Consider the following 20,645-nt stretch of genomic DNA (forward strand, 5'->3'; position numbering starts at 1 on the left):
TGCCCTCCATAACAAATTCTTGGCAAATGCTTTTGATTTGGTTCATCTTGCGCTGGGTCAAGGGTCCATCTGACCACAGATGCCTGGTCTGCAAAGCACGGTCAGGGCAGGTACATTACTTATACAGCAAATGGGTCCTTACTTGGATGTGTGGTGGTGTTAGCCGGTTCTCAGGCTCCCACTCCGGACCGGAATCGAACCCTGATTCCCTGGCCATTACCAGTGGTCACTCACAATGGCAGACTTGCCCTCCATAACAGATTCTCGTTACAGGTACTGAACAGCCAGCAGAAAATGTAATTAAAACAAAATAGATGTAAGCTTTAACAATGGTAGAGAAAAAACCATCAAAAGTTGATAAGGCAGTCAGACATTACCTGATATCACAGAGGAAGAGCAATCTCGCCATGGTGCGCACCAGTCCAGCACGGCCGTTCAACACAAACAGCTGTTTGCGGTGCGTTACACAGTGAGTTTGGTGTGTCGGTGTGAAGCAGAACTGGCCTTTGGGGGAGGGGGTTCAAGTGGGGCAATCACCCCAGGCCCCGCACCTGAAGAGGCCCCACACCCTCAGCAGGAGCCTCGGATTTCTCCATGACAGTTTCTTGTCATGGAGCAGCAGGGCAGCAGTTGTGCGGCACACTGGGCTACAATTAAGGCAAGGGGGGCAAATGCCCTTAGAGCCCAGAGGGCCCCCCCTCACAAGCCTGTCACATCTGTGTTTGCTGCGGGCAGGCGCGGATGGCTGGGTCTAGTAGTCAGAAATGTAAGGTGCAGGAAGCGACAGGGCTTCAGACAACTCACAGTGACGCTGATGTCTGTCGCTCCCCGAGTCCTCCTCCTCCTCTCTCTGTAGGGCACTGTGACCTGCAGCCACGCCCTCTTCCACTCCGGGCTGCTGATCACAAACATGGGGGGAGATTCAAGAGCGTACCACTGAGAGATGTAAGATGCTTTAACTGGTATATGGGGAAGAAGACACAGGCTAGTAAACAATTATTAAGATATTTACAGCCCAATAGCTGCAATAAAGATAAGCTGACCTATGGGAGGGAGAGGGGATGGGGGCTGCTGCTGATTATATACGTATTTCCTCCCCCAGCAAGACAAACAGCTCAAACTGCAATCCTGGGAAGAAAAATGTCTCTTTTCCTCCTACACTTTCCTCACCATCACATTCTATCTCTGTCTCTCTCAGCCATCTAGTGCTTTCTTCCCTCTCATTTCTATCCTGTCTTGCAGTCTGTAACCCCCTCACTCCCTTACCAACACCGTCATCGTCTGCAGTACATTGCAGAGTACATAGTAATGTATCTGACTGTCCTCAGAGAAGATCACAATCTAATCCTACCATAGTCATAGTCTAATGTCCTACTATATTATTATTATGTATTTATAGAGTACTGACATCTTCTGCAGCACTGTACAGAGTACATAGTAATCTCACTGACTGTCCTCCGAGGAGCTCACAATTTAATCCCTCCATAATCCTAGTCTAATGTCCTACCATATTATTATTATGTATTTATATAGCACTGATATCTCCTGCAGCATTTTACAGAGTACATAGTCATGTCCCTGACTGGTCTCAGAGGAGCTCACACTCTAATCCTACCATAGTCATAGCCTAACGTCCTACCATATTATTAATGTATTTATACAGCACTGACATCTTCTACAACACATTACAGAGTACATAGTCATGTCACTGACTGGTCTCAGAGGAGCTCACAATCTAATCCTACCATTGTCATAGTCTAATGTCCTTCCATATTATTGTTATGCATTTATATAGCACTGACATCTCCTGCAGCACTTTACAGAGTACATAATCATGTCACGGACTGCCCTCAGAGGGGCTCACAATCTAATCCTATCATTCACAACCAGAGTACCTAGCGGAAACCTATGCAGGCGGGGGGGAACATACAAACTCCTTGCTGATGTTGACCTGGCTGGGATTCGAACTGGGGATGCAGCGCTGCAATGCGAGAGTGTTAACCATTAGGTATGTATGTATACATACACACAGCATATCTGTGTCTCTAGGCCCCGCATATGACACTCGCCCCAGGCCCCGCATACTCTAAGGCCGCCTCTGGTGTGAAGCAGTACTCTAATTACACTCCCTGATTGATGTATACACATGCAAGATGTTTTAAAGCACTTTAGGCTTGCAATTTAACATTCAATGTGATTTCTGCCCTTAAAACGCTTCTTTGCGTCAAATCCAGATTTTCCCCGGGACTTTTGGCGTCTATCCCACTTATCCATGCAAAAACTCAGATGTTAGACCCCTTGAAACATCTTTTTGATCACTTTTCTGGCCAGCATAAGTGTTTCTAGTTTTCAAAGTCCGCCTCCCCATTGAAGTCTATTGCGGTTCGCGAAATTTCACGCAAACCAAACTTTTGTGGAGGTTTGCGAACCGAAAATCGGGGGTTTGGGCCATCTCTATTCAGTGACTGCCTGCCCCAAAACTAAGTCGGTCCCCACACAGCATCTCTGCCTGCAGGCCGCTTGACTGCCTTCTCCACCACCACCAACAGTAACAAAAATAATAATTTTTCTGGTGCGTGTATGTGCCTAATTTTTCTGGCTGCACTGTGGCTGCAACAACAAAACAAAGGGCATGTACATGTGTCAATTCCCCTTCGTGATCGTTACCTTGCCGTGGTGAAGGGGCTTGCGTATCACAATGAAGCAATGACCTATATGAGTGTGTTGGGGGGCACAACCAAGATAATAAGGTCATTGCTTCATTGTGGACAGACCAAATTCGATCAGCTGGACAGTCACTGTTCTGTCATTGAGCTACCTCAGCCCCACCATATGGGCTTGAAAACCGCCATCGCCTGCACTCTCGCCATCCTGCGCCCCAGTCCAGCACGGCCAACACTACACAAACAGCTGTTTGCAGTCACTGCATACCTTTCACTGCATCTGTGTGACTGCACAATGTATTAGTCCAGTCAGTGCACACCTTTCACTGCATCTGTGACTGCACATTGTATTATACCTGGCAGTCAGTGCATACCTTTCACTTGAATGGATGGCAGACTTGCCCTCCATAACAGATTCTCGTTAAAGGATTTCAAGTGTATTCGTCTCATCATTATACAGCAGGGCCACAAAAGAGTCCTCCTGTATTGTTATTTTTCGTCACTACCTCCCTGAGTCGGGACTTGCATGCCGTGTCTGCTGCCTTCCTTGGATGTGTAGTGGTAGCCATTTCTCAGGTTCCCACTCCGGACCGGAAATAAACCCGGATTCCCATACCTTTCACTGCATCTGTGTGACTGCACACTGTTTTATATACCAGTAAGTGCATAACTTTCACTGCATCTTTTTGACTGCACACTGTATTATACCAGCGGTTCCTGCTCCTCTGCCCACAGTAGCCAGGTGTCCATTAAGGAAATCTTTGAGCGGAAGAAGCCAATATCTGCCAGTCACCCCCCTTGCCTGGCGTCTGACAACTGGCTTAGCGGAACTGTTAGCTCACCAGCTGTTACCATACCAGCTGGTGGACTCTGAGGCCTTCTGAAAATTTGTGGCGATTGGGATGCCGCAGTGGAAGATACCAGGCAGCAATTATTTTTCTAAAAAGGTGATACCCAAACTGTTCCGTGAAGTAGAAAGGCAAGTGGTGTCATCTCTGGCACACAGCGTTGGGTCAAGGGTCCATCTGACCACAGATGCCTGGTCTGAAAAGCATGGTCAGGGCAGGTACATTACTTATGCAGCACATTGGGTTCTTCCTTGGATGTGTGGTGGTAGCCGTTTCTCAGGCTCCCACTCTGGACCCCTTAACTACTGGGTGCGCAGGCTTGAACTGTGGCCAGCGGCAGCTCCAGTTTCAGATTTTTGGGGGGGCTCAGAAGGGGCACAGGGGCTGGCAGGCGGGGCTCATGGGAGAAAAATGGGCGTGGTCATGATGTCATGTGAGCGGGCTAACTGTAATGTAGTTATACCAGTTAATGTAGTTACATAAAAAATATGAAGTAAATGCACATAATGACACACAGCGTTTCCCCGTAAATACACATAAGAGACAGTGTTTCACCAGTAAATGCAAGTAATGACAGACAGCCTTTCACCAGTAAATGCATGTAATGAGAGACAGCGTTTCCCCAGTAAATGCACATAAGAGACAGTGTTTCACCAGTAAATGCAAGTAATGACAGACAGCCTTTCACCAGTAAATGCATGTAATGAGAGACAGCGTTTCCCCAGTAAATGCACGGAATGAGAGACAGCCTTTCACCAGTAAATGCACATAAGAGACAGCTTTTCACCAGTAAATGAGCGTGATGACAGACAGCCTTTCACCAGTAAATGCACGGAATGAGATACAGCCTTTCACCAGTAAATGCATGTGTAATGAATGTTGGAGAGGCAGCTGCGGTGAACAGCGCTACCACCGCAGCTGCCTCCATCTCCCTGCCTAGCAATCTACCCGTGCCTCGGGCATCTAGCACGGCGAGGACGGGTTTGTCAGCCGCACATAAGGTCGCATTGTCGCGTGCGCACACAGACAGGACCTTCATGCGGGGAGGAGACGCGTCAGCTGACCGGCTGGTCGGCTGACGTCAGAGGTGCCGCTCGCCACTCCTCATTGGCTGATAGGGGTAGGCGTGTCGGAGGGGTCTCCTCTGCTTCATAAGCCTGACTCTGTCACTCGCAACTTGTCTGCTGTTGCGAATACTTCGTGTTAGCGCTCAGACCTTTTGATAGCTTTAACTTGTAGCATTGAAAGACTGTATTATATTATCTGTGTATGATTCTGGCTCATTCTGACTACACTTCCGCTCAGTGATTCTGTACTTCTGCCCATCTGATCTTGCTGCCGACTCTGCCTGCTAAACCTACTTGTCTTTGCCTTCTGATTTTGTACTGTATCTGTCCGTCTGTTGCCAACTCGATTAGCCTGACCACTCTACTCTCACCAGAGGGCCCTTGACTCTGGTGAGGGGCTCTGTACTGTTAGTACCCACCAGCTCCTCTGGTGAGGTATTGCTAAATCTATCAGTACTTACTGTTGCACCAAGCACTATACCTTGCATTTAGCTATCACTTCAGTTGTGTAACGATCGGTGTAACACAGAAAGGGTCTGATTATTGGTGATCTGCATTATCACCAAGAATACAGATATATACCCGATTATATCACTAATCTCTGGACACCGGAGAGATATGAGTGTTTTGGTGCAACAGTAAATACTTTGAGAGCAATACCTGGAGAACAGGTATCAGAGCAGTAGGCTATACTGCAAAAGAGAGCAAGTGCCTTCCAGTAACCTGAGAATCTCCAGAAGGGAGGAGCCAGGCCAGGAGATGGAAGGACCAGAGCGTTAGTGACACCAATAGGAGAGTGTCACTAATGATCCGTGAACTATCTCTAAGGTAGGGAGATAGCTCTCGAGGTCGGGCAAGCCAGGTCGGCAACACACAGACAGATAAGTACAAAGACAGGAGACAGATTCAGTAATCGTAAGACATGCAGAGTTTGGCAACAGAATATCAGATATAGCGAAGTACCAAATCAGTAATCAGAAGAGTGGTAAAGAAAGCAGAAGGTCATAACAGATAATAAACAATGCCTAGTCTTGGTGTGAGCTCCGTGATCATCAACACCCTGGAACTAGTCTGAAGTATAACAGAATGATAATACAATTCCCTAGTCTGGGTGTGAGGTCCGTGATCATCAACACCCTGGAACTAGTCTGAAGTATAACAGAATGATAATACAATTCCCTAGTCTGGGTGTGAGGTCAGTGATCATCAACACCCTGGAACTAATCTGAAGTATAACAGAATGGTAATACAAGTCCCTAATCTGGGTGTGAGGTCCTTGATCATCAACACCCTGGAACTAGTCTGAAGTATAACAGAATGGTAATACAATTCCCTAATCTGGGTGTGAGGTCCTTGATCATCAACACCTTGGAACTAGTCTGAATATAACAACTGGTAACACAGAATCTAACAAAAGGTCTGAGTGCTTCCACGTAGTGATCGCAACGGCAGACAACCAGTGAATGACTAGCACCCAGTATATATAGCACAGCGCTCTCCAGCGCCTCCCCTAAGTGCTGGACCAATGGGAACTGGTTGAATCGTCAGCTGACCGGCTTGGTCAGCTGACTCCCTTCTGGCTGTCATAAAAGTTCTGCCTCTCAGCGCGCGCGTCCTTCTGAACCTGTGTGGACTATCAGTCCCAGCCACACCAGCTATGTGTTGTGTACCACCCGCCGCGCTGGGCGTGGAACCAGCCGCACCGCTATCAGGGCATGTAGCGGTTTCTCCGCGTTCAGCCACAATGGTAGATGTAGGCCTACACGTGCAAACCGCCGCATTGGACGCGGAATTAGCCGCCTTGTTCTGAACACACGTGGCGGCTTTTCCGCGTTTTCTCACAAAGTTGCTTGCTATACTTGCATTATTGGTGATTCTGCAGATCACCACATAATCAGGTATAGTGTCTGGATTATTGGTGATACTGCAGATCACCTAATAACCAGACATCTGTTATTTGCTGACACCAATCGTTACAGCATGTAATGAGAGACAGCGGTGTAAGTGGGCCTGCCGGGGAAGTTTGAGCACCACCGTAGTTTCCCCCCAAAACACACGTAATCTGGCAGCACTCTAAAGGTAGCCATACACCAGGCGATGATGGGCAGATTCAATCAAGAGACAAATCTCTCTAATTGAATCTAATTAGAAAGAGATCAGTTGGCTGCCCATGCACTGCAGGCCAATTCCCGATTGATTTTATGCTGATATCAATTAGGAATCAACCTTGTGACACCGCAACCACTGCCTTGATGCTGCCCCTCCTTCCTGTTGCACCATACTTTACCTGTCCGTGTCCGCTGCGGGCTTTGTCCGAAATCTGCATACACGTGCCCCAGGTGGTTGCCGCAGTAACGTAGGCAAATGTATGCAGATTGTGGATGGAGCACATTAAGAATAGTACACATTTGACTTTAGAGAGGACAGTGCTGGGGGTTTCGTCGCTCGTCCTGATATTGCTCGTGGTTACAGCTATACACCTGATCAACCACGACGGTCCGACATCTTTCATCATGTCCGATCAATACATGCAACCAATTTGGTTGCATCATCTTTCACGCATTCTCTTAGCAGCACTGATTTTGATCAGCCACAAAGTCAATAAATCTATGGCCACCTTAAAGTGGACCTGAAGATTGAATAAAAACAAAGATTAATTTACCTGGGGCTTCTGTTAGCCCCTGCAGACATCCTGTGCCTGCAGATACCTGGAATGATCCTCTCGTCCCCCGCCAGGCACAGTTTGTAATCGTTCGCAGACGCAGTACAGATTTTCTCATACTGCACCTGCTCAATACACTGCTGGCCACAGGAGCGCAAACAAGGATACGTACGGCTAGAGCTGCGCAGGCACAATGGCTGTTGACTTGTAAGTCGGCGGTGAATAAACCGAGCTGCGGTGGAGGACCGGAGGATCTTTGACAGGACGTCTGCAGGGGGCTGGGAGAAGCTCCAGGTAAAGTGAATCTCTTTTTTTTTCCCCAGTCTTCAGTTAGTTCAGTCAGGGTATGTGAAACTAATGAGTTAAACTGACCCCAGTTCATGGCTGGTCAGCAGGAGGATATCAGTGCACACCATAAGGCTCCCTTCCCCCATGATTACATTCTGTGTGCTCATAAGCGTCTCCAGGCAGACCTAATAGACAAGTGAATGCTGGCAATTTGGGGGATGATGAGGAATGAGAGGAGAGACACTCTCAGAGAGGGAAAGACAGTTCCCCCTGCTCGCAGCACCTTGGTCAGAGCTGCAGCCTGCAGTCGGGGGCTGGGAGAAAGTAAAGAAATCAATCCCGGCAGAACTCGACCCTTTAAAGTGCATGTAAGTGCTTTTATTGCATCTTAATGGCAGCTGTACATCAGCATCACAACAGCATGACGTTTCGGGCAAAGGCCCTTTATCAAATGCTGAAGTTCACAAACTATTGCAAGACATATATAGGATTTCAAAAAAACACACGCCCTCTTAGGGGGTGGGCACTATCCTTAAAGTTACATGATCTCTTACTAGGGGAAAGACAGCAATAGACTATTAGAACGGGTTATAAAAAGCATCTCAGACTGAAGTCCTCATTTAACCCTCCTGGTGACTGGGTCCCCAGCCTGTCCATCCAGTAGGCCTCCCTCCTTAAAAGGGCATTCCTTTGATCTATCTCTTCTCGACTCTGTATCACCTCCAAAATCTGCCATCTTATCTGCGTTACTCCATGGCGTAGCTCAACAAAGTGGCGCGCCAGCGGTGAATCTTTTTTCTTTTGTACATCTCCTTCTTTCGCTCTAGGGGGATTCTGTATGGTACTTTTATGCTCATTGAGCCTAGTTTTTATGTCTCGTGTGGTCTGGCCCACATAGGCCAGACCACATGGGCATTTAATGAGATATACTACCCCCATTAAATGCCCATGTGGTCTGGCCTATGTGGGCCAGACCACACGAGACATAAAAACTAGGCTCAATGAGCATAAAAGTACCATACAGAATCCCTCTAGAGCGAGAGAAGGAGATGTACAAAAGAAAAAAGATTCACCGCTAGCGCGCCACTTTGTTGAGCTACGCCATGGAGTAACGCAGATAAGATGGCAGATTTTGGAGGTGATACAGAGTCGAGAAGGGATAGATCAAAGGAATGCCCTTTTAAGGAGGGAGGCCTACTGGATGGACAGGCTGGGGACCCAGTCACCAGGAGGGTTAAATGAGGACTTCAGTCTGAGATGCTTTTTATAACCCGTTCTAATAGTCTATTGCTGTCTTTCCCCTAGTAAGAGATCATGTAACTTTAAGGATAGTGCCCACCCCCTAAGAGGGCGTGTGTTTTTTTGAAATCCTATATATGTCTTGCAATAGTTTGTGAACTTCAGCATTTGATAAAGGGCCTTTGCCCGAAACGTCATGCTGTTGTGATGCTGATGTACAGCTGCCATTAAGATGCAATAAAAGCACTTACATGCACTTTAAAGGGTCGAGTTCTGCCGGGATTGATTTCTTTACCTGGATGATTGTGGATTGAGGAGTGATGGACCTCTAACCCGGATAGGACTCCCCAATATATACACCAGATTGATCCCAGAGGCGGGCGGAAACAGTACAGATTGCGCTCAGAGAAAGTACACAGGCAGCAACTACAGATAATGAACGTGAGACTGTCAGCTCAAACCTTTCTGTGGTGATTCATTGCTGGGCTTGACTGGCTGATTTTGCTGCTATCACTTGTATGGCACGGCTGGCTACACTTTCCTGCAGGATGCCTCGTTCCCCAGTCACTATCTTGTATGCTAGAAAGGGGGTGGAGCTGGAGCCCGGCTGACAGGAAAATAGAGGCTGGGAGGAGGAAAAGCTGGGCTGCAGTTGGATGCCTGAGCTGAGGGGCGGGACTGGAGTCTCTCCCTCTGTCAGCCAGCTCTGTCTCTATTAGCTGTGCGGCAATGATGCCCTGGCTGGCGCCATCTCCCCCCAACCCCCCCCCCCCCCCCCCCCCGCTGTAACATATTTTTACCAATGCCGCCCAGTCTGTTACAGATTGTATGGGCAGGGGGGGGATTTTGGGGGGGCTGACAGCTTGTGAGCTGGGGCTTAAGCCTGGGTAAGCCCCAGTGTAGCGCCGCCACTACCTGTGGCCAGAGCTGTCACAATGACTTCATAGTAGAAAATAATCTTATTTCTCAGCATCAACATGGGTTTACTAAAGACAGGTCCTGTTTGACTAACATGCTCAGCTTTTTTGAGGTAGTGAATGCTAATATGCATATTGGGAATGCTGTAGATGTGATATACTTGGACTTTGCAAAGACCTTCGACACTGTTCCCCACAAAAGTCTGGTGCAAAAGTTGAGGATGCAAGGACTGGGGAAGAGTCTGTGTGCATGGATAGGGAACTGGCTAATGGACAGAAAACAAAGAGTTGTGGTCAATGGATCATACTCAAAATGGGAGACTGTTAGCAGTGGGGTCCCACAGGGGCCTGTACTGGGTCCAGTGCTCTTCAATTTATTTATTAATGACCTAGTGGATGCAGTAGTGAGCAATGTTGCTATTTTTGCAGATGATACAAAATTGTGCAGAATCATCAACTCTCAGGAAGATAGTGTCATATTGCAACAGGATCTGGATAGGATGGCTATATGGGCACATAAATGGCAGATGAAATTCAATGTTGAAAAATGTAAAGTCATGCATTTTGGTCGTACCAATGGTCTAGCACCATACAAAATAAATGGGATACAGTTGGGGACTTCAAACTTGGAGAAGGACTTAGGAGTACTCATCGACAACAAGTTAAATAATCGTACTCAATGCCAAGCCGCTGCAGCTAAAGCTAACAACATTTTGGGATGCATTAAAAGGGAAATAAAAACTCGAGATGCGAGCATAATATTGCCCCTGTTTAACTCTCTAGTAAGGCCACATATGGAATATGGAATTCAGTTCTGCGCACCACATTACCTAAAAGATATTGCAGTTTTAGAGCAGGTGCAGAGACGAGCAACAAAATTGATACGTGGGATGGAAGGTCTAGATCGCTTACCAAGAAAGGTTAGATAAACTGGGTTTATTTAGTCTAGAGAAAAGACGCCTTAGAGGAGATTTAATTAACATGTATAAATACATCAGAGGGCAATATAATAGCTTGGCGGATGAGCTTTTTGTCCCTAGGCCTTCTCAAAGGACTAGAGGACATGATCTGCGCATAGAGGAAAAAACGTTTTAGCCATTTATTTAGGAAAGGGTTCTTTACAGTAAGAGTGAATAAGATGTGGAATGCATTGCCACAGGAAGTCGTTATGGCAAACTCTATACCTGCATTTAAAGGGGGCTTAGATGCTTTCCTTGCGTTGAATGACATCCATGGCTACAATTACTAGGTAATGCCTAATGATGTTGATCCAGGGATTTTATCTGATTGCCATCTGGAGTCAGGAAGGAATTTTTCCCTTTAGGGGCTAATTGGACCATGTCTTGTAAGGGTTTTTTCGCCTTCCTCTGGATCAACAGGGATATGTGAGGTAGCAGGCTGGAGTTGTACTTTGTACTGGTTGAACTCGATGGACGTATGTCTTTTTTCAACCAAAATAACTATGTAACTGTGTAACTATGTAACTATGTAACAATTTGCCATCCAACTTTTGGCTTGCCCTGCCTCAAGTGTCCTGTCAGAAAGGACCCTTCAGCGCAGCTGGAGGCATTGTCAGTGAGAAGAGAAGTCGCCTAGGTCTAAAAAGTGTTCAGTACCTCACCTTTATCAAAATGAATGAGGCGTGGATCCCAGAGGGCTACTGCCTGCCCGAAGACTAAGTCAGTCCCCACACAGCATCTCTGCCTGCAGGCCGCTTGACTGCCTTCTCCGCCACCACCAACAGGGTCCAGGACTCCTGGTGGATTCCTGAATTTTTAAGGCCACTAACAAAAAGAATAATCATTTTTCCTGTGCGAGTACATGCCTGCCTAATTTTTCTGGCTGCAACAACAAAACAAAAGGCATGTACAAGTGTTAATTCCCCTTCATGATCGTTACCTTGCCGCTGGGAAGGGGCTTGCGTATCACAATGAAGCAATGACCTATATGAGTGTGTTGGGGGGCACACCCAAGATAATAAGGTGTTTTCTTCATTGTAGACAGACCAAATTCGATCAGCTGGACAGTCACTGTTGTTCTGTCATTGAGCTACCTCAGCCCGACCATTTGGGCTTGAAAACCGCCATCGCCTGCACTTTCGCCATTTTGCACACCAGTCCAGCATGGCCATCACCACACAAACAGCTGTTTGCGGTGCGTTACACAGTGAGTTTGATCTGTCAGTGTGAAGCAGTACACTACTTACACTACCTGCTGATCCATGTGTACACATGCAAGATGTTTTCAAGCACTTTAGGCCTCCAATTTAGGAATGCAATGTGATTTCTGCCCTTAAGGGATTATAACCCTGCTTTGCGTCAAATCCATAATTTTCCCAGGGACTTTTGACGTGTATCCCACTCTGCCTTGCCCCCCTCCAGGTGTTTAGACCCCTTGAAACCAGGGGCGCTCGGATACCACTTTTCACTATCTGGAACTAATTCAGATCCGGATACCTAGATATCCGATCCGGGTCGGATATCCGAGTTTGCAATTTTGAAAAACGAATTGAATTCGGATACCCGACCCCAGTATCCGGCCAGATTCGGATATCCGGATTGAAAACCGGAACATGGTCTTTTAGGCTGCTTTCACAGTGGGACGTTACAGGCGCACGTTAGAGCAGCCTGTAACACAGCCCACCGCACAGTAATGAAAAATCAATGGGCTGTTCACAGTGCCCACGATGCGTTACATTGTAACGCTGCACGTTCTGGGAAAGTGCAGCATGCTGTGCGTTATACTGGGCTTTAGCTGCGTTAGACTGCTTGCACATGCTCAGTGACTAGACCCATTGCTAATTAATATTCACTGCACTGTGGTGACGTAACCTGGACTCGTATTGATGTCCGCATAATGAATTAATCGTTCATTTGATCCGGATCATTTTTGTGAGTCGAATCATCCGGATCATCACAATGAACGATTCGGTTCACAGTGGATGTCTGTCTGGAAGAAACAAGAACATACAGAATGTACAGTGCAGGGAAAGTGGTGTCCTGCTAGTCATTTCACCCCCAGTCTGCTTCCCTAGTGAAATGAATCACATGATTCGGTTCAAAGATCCGGATCTTTTCAATGATCCAATTTGAATCATCCGAATCCTTGAAAAGATCCGGACTTCCCATTACTATCCTGAAGCGACTGTTCTATCAGTATAGAGCTGCATAACGCGGCTCTATCTGACGTCCAACTTCAACACCACCATGCGTTGCATTAGGGGCACATTATGCGACCTTAACGTCCCCTAAAATGCAACGTCTTGGTGTGAAAGAGGCCTTAAAGGCTTCTTAACTGTTTTAGAAGCTAAACACCTCCACCTTCTCTTCTCTCTCTCTCTCTCTCTCTCGTCTTCCAGGGATTTGTAGTATGTCAAAAGCAAGCTCACATACTTTGGCCAGGAATCAAACCCAGGTCAACTGCATGGAGACCAGCTATGTTCACCACTATACCACCAACTACACACACAGCAAAGGACATCACTTTGAATTCTGGAAGATTCCAGGGCAAGGGTGGGAAGGATGAAAAGCTAGGTGGCCATGCAACCATTCCTACTAACCTAAAGCTTACTTATAGACAGTCATATGAGACACAAGCCGGGTGCAGGGCTGTGTGGTGAGGGATCCTATGGACAGTCATACGAGACACATGCCGGGTGCAGGGCTGTGTGGTTAGTCAACACATTGGCTTAAGACTTTACCAAATCCAATGCTCCTGTAACGATTGGTGTCAGCAAGGAACAGATTTCTGATTATGTGGCGATCTGCAGTATCACCAATAATACAGATGCTATAACTGATTATATGGTGATCTGCAGAATCACCAATAATGCAAGTATAGTAACCGACAAGTGTGATAGCTTTAATGCACAGTGGTGTTTGGTGCAACAGTAAGTACTGCCAGATTTGGCAATACCTCACCAGAGGAGCTGGTGGGCACTGTGAGTACAGCGAACACCTCACCAGTGACGAGGGCTCACTGGTGAATAGAGTGGTCAGACTAAATGGGTTGGCAAAAGACAGACAGATACAGTACAGAATCGGAAGGCAGAGAGGAAACGGTAAACAGGCAGAGTCGGCAGCAAGATCAGATGGGCTAAAGTACAGAATCACTGAGCAGAAGAATAGTCAAAGGTAGCCTAGAGTCATACACAGATAATCAAGAATACTAACTAGAGATAGATGTATATCGCAAACACTGCATACACATCTATCACAGCAGGAACCTGACTAGGTCTGAGTGCTAAAACGAAGTATTTGCAACAGCAGACAAGTTGCGAGTGACTCCTCCGGGCTTAAGAGCCCAAGGATACCCTGAGGCACGCCCCCCTACGCCCGGCCAATCAGCGGCGGCAGGCGCATGGCATGACGTCAGCCGACCCGCAAATCAGCTGAGACGCCTCTTCGCCGCACAAAGGTCGTGACGGTGCGCGCGCGTCAAAGCGACCTTATGGGCAGCAGACAGACCCGTCCTCGGCGTTCTAGACGCCCGAGGCACGGGTAGGGGGCCAGGCAGAGACACGGAGGCAGCTGCGGTGACGGCGCTGTTCGCTGCAGCTGCCCCACTATTTGTGACAGCTCCAATATGGGGAAGCTTCTCTGTTTGCTTTTTTTTTTTTTTTTTTTTTTTTTAGTGTGGTGTCACAGTTCACTCATCTCTTCAACTACAAGAAAGGCCCAGGAGTAGTCTTAGTTACCGTAATATCTATGCTACGGCAGGGCCCTTATAACACTTTATCTTACAGGGCTATGGTAACCGGGTTGCCCATGCGATAAAGCGAGGTGCAAAGATGAATTTATACCTAGCAGAGGATGGTTTTGATCCATCAATCTCTGGGTTATGGGCCCAGCAAACTTCCACTGCACCACTCTGCTGCCACACAGGAAATGCTTTGCTGTAGGAAAAAGTGGCATTAAACTTCTTGGAGCAGACTTACTTCCTCCCTCCAAAAGACACACATACATCCCCATAAAATCATTTAGCAGCAACAACTAGTCTCTGTGGCACAGTTGGTTAGCGCATTCGGCTGTTAACCAAAAGGTTGGTGGTTCAAGCCCACCCAGGGATGGCCTTGCCTTTTGTGTTCAACAGTTGTCCGAAGAAAACCCCAGATAGCCATTTAGCAGCAATTGTGCGCACAGCGTCTGTGGCACAATTGGTTAGTGCATTTGTCTGTTAACTAAAAGGTTGGTGGTTCAAGCCCACCCAGGGATGGCTTTGTGTTCAACAGTTGTCTGAAGAAAACCCCAGATAGCCATTTAGCAGCAATTGTGTGCACAGCGCCTGTGGCACAATTGGTTAGTGTATTTGGCTGTTTACCGAAAGGTTGGTGGTTCAAGCCCACCCAGGGATGGCTTTGTGTTTTGTATTCAACAGTTGTCCGAAGAAAACCCCAGATAGCCATTTAGCAGCAATTGTGCGCACAGCGCCTGTGGCACAATTGGTTAGTGCATTTGTTTGTTAACCAAAAGGTTGGTGGTTCAAGCCCACCCAGGGATGGCTTTGTGTTCAACAGTTGTCTGAAGAAAACCCCAGATAGCCATTTAGCAGCAATTGTGTGCACAATTGGTTAGTGCATTTGGCTGTTAACTGAAAGGTTGGTGGTTTAACCTCACCCAGGGATAGCTTTGTGTTTTGTGAAGGGAAAGAATGTACCCTTCTTAAACGTGAAGATTGTATGCAAATGTAAGCAGACTGCAGAGTGGTGCAGCAGAAGTGTGCTGGGCCCATAACCCAGAGGTTGATGGATCAAAATCATCCTCTGCTAGGCATGATTTCATTTTTGCACCTCGCTTTATCGCATGGGCAAAACGGTTTCCATAGCCCTGTAAGAGAAAGTGTTATAAGGGCCCTGCCGTAACATAGATATTACGGTAGCTAAGACTACTCCTGGGCCTTTCTTGTAGTTGAAGAGATGAGTGAACTGTGACACCACACTTACAAAAAAAAAAGCAAACAGCAAACAGAGAAGCTTCCCCATATTGGAGCATTGGATTTGGTAAAGTCTTAAGCCAATGTGTTGACTCACCACACAGCCCTGCACCCGGCATGTGTCTCGTATGACTGTCTATAGGATCACTCACCACACAGCCCTGCACCCAGCATGTGCAAAAGAAATGAATTAATGTTCTTGGATCGATGATCCTAGTCCCCAGAGATTATTGTTCCTTACATGGTATCACTGTCAGTGGATAAGACTGGACAGTTAGTAGTTTTTTTGGGCTTATTCTTTTGAGGAAATAACACTGCACCCAGCATGTGTCTCGTATGACTGTCTATAGGATCATTCACCACACAGCCCTGCACCCGGCATGTGTCTCATGACTGTCTATAAATAAGCTTTAGGTTAGCAGGAATGGTTGCATGGCCACCTAGCTTTTCATCCTTCCCACCCTTGTCCTGGAATCTTCCAGACTTCAAAGTGCTGTCCTTTGCTGTGTGTGTGGTTGGTGGTATAGTGGTGAGCATAGCTGGCCTCCATGCAGTTGACCTGGGTTTGATTACTGGTCAAAGTATGTAAGCTTGCTTTAGACATACTACAAATCCCTAGAAGACCAAAGAGAGATGGTGGTGGTGGCCGTCTTTGTCTTTTTGCCACCGACTTGTAATCCGGATTCGGATATCTTGGAGAAATCCGCGGATATCCGGGTTGGCGGTCAAACTATCTGCAGATAGCTATCCGGATTTCTGCCTAACTATCCGGAATCCGGATCTGGCCTGATAGTGGAAAAATGGTCGGATATCCGGGCTACCCGGATATCCGAAATCCGGATGAGTATCACTGCTTGAAACATCTTTTCCATCTCTTTTGTGGCCAGAAACAGTGTTCATCAGGGCCGGGCCGAGGCATAGGCTGGAGAGGCTCCAGCCTCAGGACGCAGTGTAGGAGGGGGCGCACAATTCATTCAGCTGTCATTCCTAATTGAGTTTGAAGCAGAAAGAAATAATAAAAGGGGTTACATAGCAGTGACTGCAAGCCAGATAACTAGAGATTAAGGTGTTGGGGAGCTTGTGGGTCCTGTGGCACCTCTTAGTCTAATAGCAATCAGTGTGTGACGGCTGGGGTGGCAGGGATGGAGGGGCGCACTTTGGTGTCTCAGCCTTGGGTGCTAGAGGACCTTGTCCCGCCTCTGGTGTTCATAGTTTTGAAAGTTCGCCTACCCATTGAAGTAATTTGCGGTTCGCATGATTCGCGCAAACGTGAACCCAAAATCGGAGGTTCGAGCCATCTCTAAGGACAAACTAATAGGAAATAATATATTTCAAATAATGAAATGGGGGTACACATTACTTCTAAAAAAAATATGCAGAAATATATTTGGGTCAGTAAATATTACCGAATTTTACTATTTTCAGTATGTTCTTTTATATTGGACTTTCCCAAATCTAGTCTTACATTGTTCCTCACCAGCTCTGCAAACTTTAGAAAAGGAAGCACTGATATCTACCATAGGGGAATTCCATTGCAAAACTTAGAGGCTGACCCGATACTATCTAATACCATCAAATGTACAATAGCTGCCTAGTTCAGTGACAGAGTGAATTGCATGAGTAATTTCTCTTGAGTCCTGTCTTCCTGCCAGCCAGACCTACCCCGCCAGAGGGACTCTCCATTGTTTCTTTGTTCTTTCTTTTTTATGAATAAAAAACATATTCTCATTTTTCAGTCTACACTGGGCCTATATGCAATTCACTTTTTCTATATTTTCCCACCTTGTAAACAAAATGCCTTTCAAACCGCCAGCAAGCAAGAACATATCCAAAATAATTTTGATAGTACTTTTTAATCTGTTTTTTTGGTACTTTTTCAATTGTAAAATGCTGAAATTGCATTTTAAAGAGCAGGTGCAAATTATCTCCCAGCCAGGAGAAAACTCATGAGAAAAGGTTAATTGCATATGGGACTGGGTCTTTCTATCATTACCTCTTTTTTCATATTAGGCCCGGTTCACACTTGCGGTTTTGCAAAAACCGCACCGGATGTCCGGACCGCACCGGAGCCGGATCGGACCTGAACCGTACGGTTCCTGTCCGGATCCGGTCCGGTTGCATACGGTTTCCGTGCGGTATGAACACGGTTGCGGTCCGGATCCGGATTCTTAAAGAGATAACAACCTGTATAAAAACAAAAAAAAATGTTGGGGTCTGGGAGGTCAGCAGAAGGGGGACCTGTGGAATCAGGCCCTCCGCTGTTTAGCACTCACCTCCACCTCCAACATGCTGCCAACATCTCCAGCTCGTGCTGCTCCACTCCAAAATGGTTGCCCATGTGTCCCCGATACAATATCGCCGCAACAATCCTCATAGGAAGTGGGGTAGAACATCCGGATTTTTTGCCAGTGTGTTGTGCGCTCTCCGGTTCTCATTGGTTTCCATTGGCCGGATGGTGCAGTCCGGCTCCGCCCCGGATACGGCTGCCGGAGGAGCCGGACCAAAAAATAGCGCATGTTGGAACGGACACCGGAGTCCGGATCCGGTCCGGCTCCGGTCCGGACGAAACGGACACATGTGAACCCTGGCATAGACTTACATTGCTATGCCGTGCGTCCGTTTCGTCCGGCCAGCATGCGGTGCGGCTCCGGCACGGCTATTCCGGATAGCCACCGCTAATGTGAACCGGGCCTTAGCATCTGAAAATAAGGAATACAGCAACTCAGAGAATGGGAATAACATTTATAGACACATAAATCCATTTTTAGCAGAGAAATGCATACTGTATAAATACACAGGTGTGTACATCATACCTTAAACCGTGACAAATGAGGAAATAAAAAGAGACAGAGGAATTGTCCCACAAAAAAAGAGGAAAAATTGAGAGCTATGGATAAGGATAATTTTAAGTGGAAAAATAACTTTTTTTTTTTTTACATTCAAGGTACCACTCTGAGAGTGACTCCATTTTTCCAAGGCCATTCTCCTCATCCAGCACATATGGATATATATGTAGCCCGCTGTCCTCTGAGCTTATTGAAATGGATACAGTAGAAGAAGATGATGACCTGGAGCTTGGAGATGTCAATTCGTTACAGTCATATAGGAAATACTGTGAGACCCCAACCTCCAGCATAAGCGAATATGAGAGCTCCATGGCAAGCTCACTGGTCAATGGCTGGGGATCAGTGTCTGAAGATAATTACATCAGTGCTCGCTGCAGCATGATTAGCTCCTCTGATGGTTCCTTCCTAATGGATGCCAGCTTTGCCAAGGCTCTGGCAGTAGCTGTTGACAGTTTTTGCCTGGGGATGTCACAATCAGAGGCAACAGGGGCAGAGAGGTTCTATAGTGGTAAGTTAATTAATACATAGTCAGGTGCTTCTACCAGGAGTACTAAAAGCTGTATAAAATGAAGAAGATGCTAAATGAACCACTTTTTCCACAGCTGCAGTATATCTCCTCTTGGGGGTTAATTATGGTAGTACATCTATCTACCTATAAAGGGGGGGGGGGGGGGGGATAGTACTGGGGGAACATCTGGCTATCTGTATGGGGGGGCTAATATTGAGGGCATAGCTGATTATTTATACTGATACTGGAGGCACATCTGGCTACCTAAACTGGGGGCACATCTGACTACTGTATACTCGTGGCTCATCTCGCTACCTATACTGGACGCACATTTAACTATACTGAGGGCACATCCAGGGGCGGACTGACCATTAGGGCACTCGGGCACGGACCGAGGGCCCGTGGTCAGGGGGGGCCCGCCACCCGCCATAGAACCCTGAGCAGCCAGGAGGGGAGACAGCCAGTGAAGGAGGGCGATGGGCATAGCAGCGGAGAAGGGGGGAAGTTTCCCCCCCCTCCTCTCACCTTGGGGCCCCCCTTCCTGGCTCTCCCCTCCGTAATCTGTAAGACAGCTGGAAGCGGCTGACAGCGGGCGGAGACGCTGTTCAGCCACCGGAGGGATCGCTGATCTGTGTGCAGCTAGTGTGGGCTTGAGAAGCCCAGACTAGCTGCACACAGATCAGCGATGCCTCCGGTGGCTGAACAGCAGTAAGTCTCCGCCCGCTGTCAGCCGCTTCCAGCTGTCTTACAGATTACGGAGGGGAGAGCCAGGAAGGAGGGCCCCAAGGTGAGAGGAGGGGGGGGGGAAACTTCCCCCCTTCTCCGCTGCTATGCCCATCGCCCTCCTTCACTGGCTGTCTCCCCTCCTGGAGACACCTACAAGCCTGGCTGCATATACTGGGGAGACCTATACACCTGGCTGCATATACTGGGGGCACCTATAGACCTGGCTATACTGGGGAGACCTATACATCTGGCTGCATATACTGGGGGCACCTATACACCTGACTACATATACTGGGGGCACTTATACACCTGACTACATATACTGGGGGCACTTATAGACCTAGCTACATATACTGGGGGCACTTACAGACCTGGCTATACTGGGGAGACCTATACACCTGGCTGCATATACTGGGGGCACCTATACACCTGGCTACATATACTGAGGGCACTTATAGACCTAGCTACATATACTGGGGGCACTTACAGACCTGGCTATACTGGGGAGAACTATACACCTGGCTGCATATACTGGGGGCACCTATACACCTGGCTACATATACTGGGGGCACTTATAGACCTAGCTACATATACTGGGGGCACCTATAAACCTGGCTATACTGGGGACACCTATACATCTGGCTGCATATACTGGGGGCACCTATACACCTGACTACATATACTGGGGGCACTTATACACCTGACTACATATACTGGGGGCACTTATAGACCTAGCTACATATACTGGGGGCACCTATAAACATGGCTATACTGGGGACACCTATACACCTGGCTGCATATACTGGGGGCACTTATACACCTGGCTATACTGGGGAGACCTATACACCTGGCTATACTGGGGAGACCTATACATCTGACTGCATATACTGGGGGCACCTATACACCTGACTACATATACTGGGGGCACCTATAGACCTGGCTATACTGGG

The 20,645-nt window shown here is 47.4% G+C and overlaps 1 protein-coding gene across 2 annotated transcripts in view; it reads left to right on the top strand.

Moving 5' to 3' along the window:
• ROBO4 (roundabout guidance receptor 4) overlaps positions 1-20,645 on the top strand; it is a 1,158,575-nt gene that overhangs the window by 951,305 nt on the left and 186,625 nt on the right. For both annotated transcript variants that reach the window (XM_068240264.1, XM_068240265.1), the window contains exon 16: positions 18,560-18,969. In XM_068240264.1, coding sequence (XP_068096365.1) covers positions 18,560-18,969 — 410 coding nt within the window. The remainder of the gene's footprint in view (positions 1-18,559; positions 18,970-20,645) is intronic.

Source organism: Hyperolius riggenbachi, chromosome 6 (assembly GCF_040937935.1).
Source record: "Hyperolius riggenbachi isolate aHypRig1 chromosome 6, aHypRig1.pri, whole genome shotgun sequence".
In the NCBI taxonomy this organism is placed as follows: Eukaryota; Metazoa; Chordata; class Amphibia; order Anura; family Hyperoliidae; genus Hyperolius; species Hyperolius riggenbachi.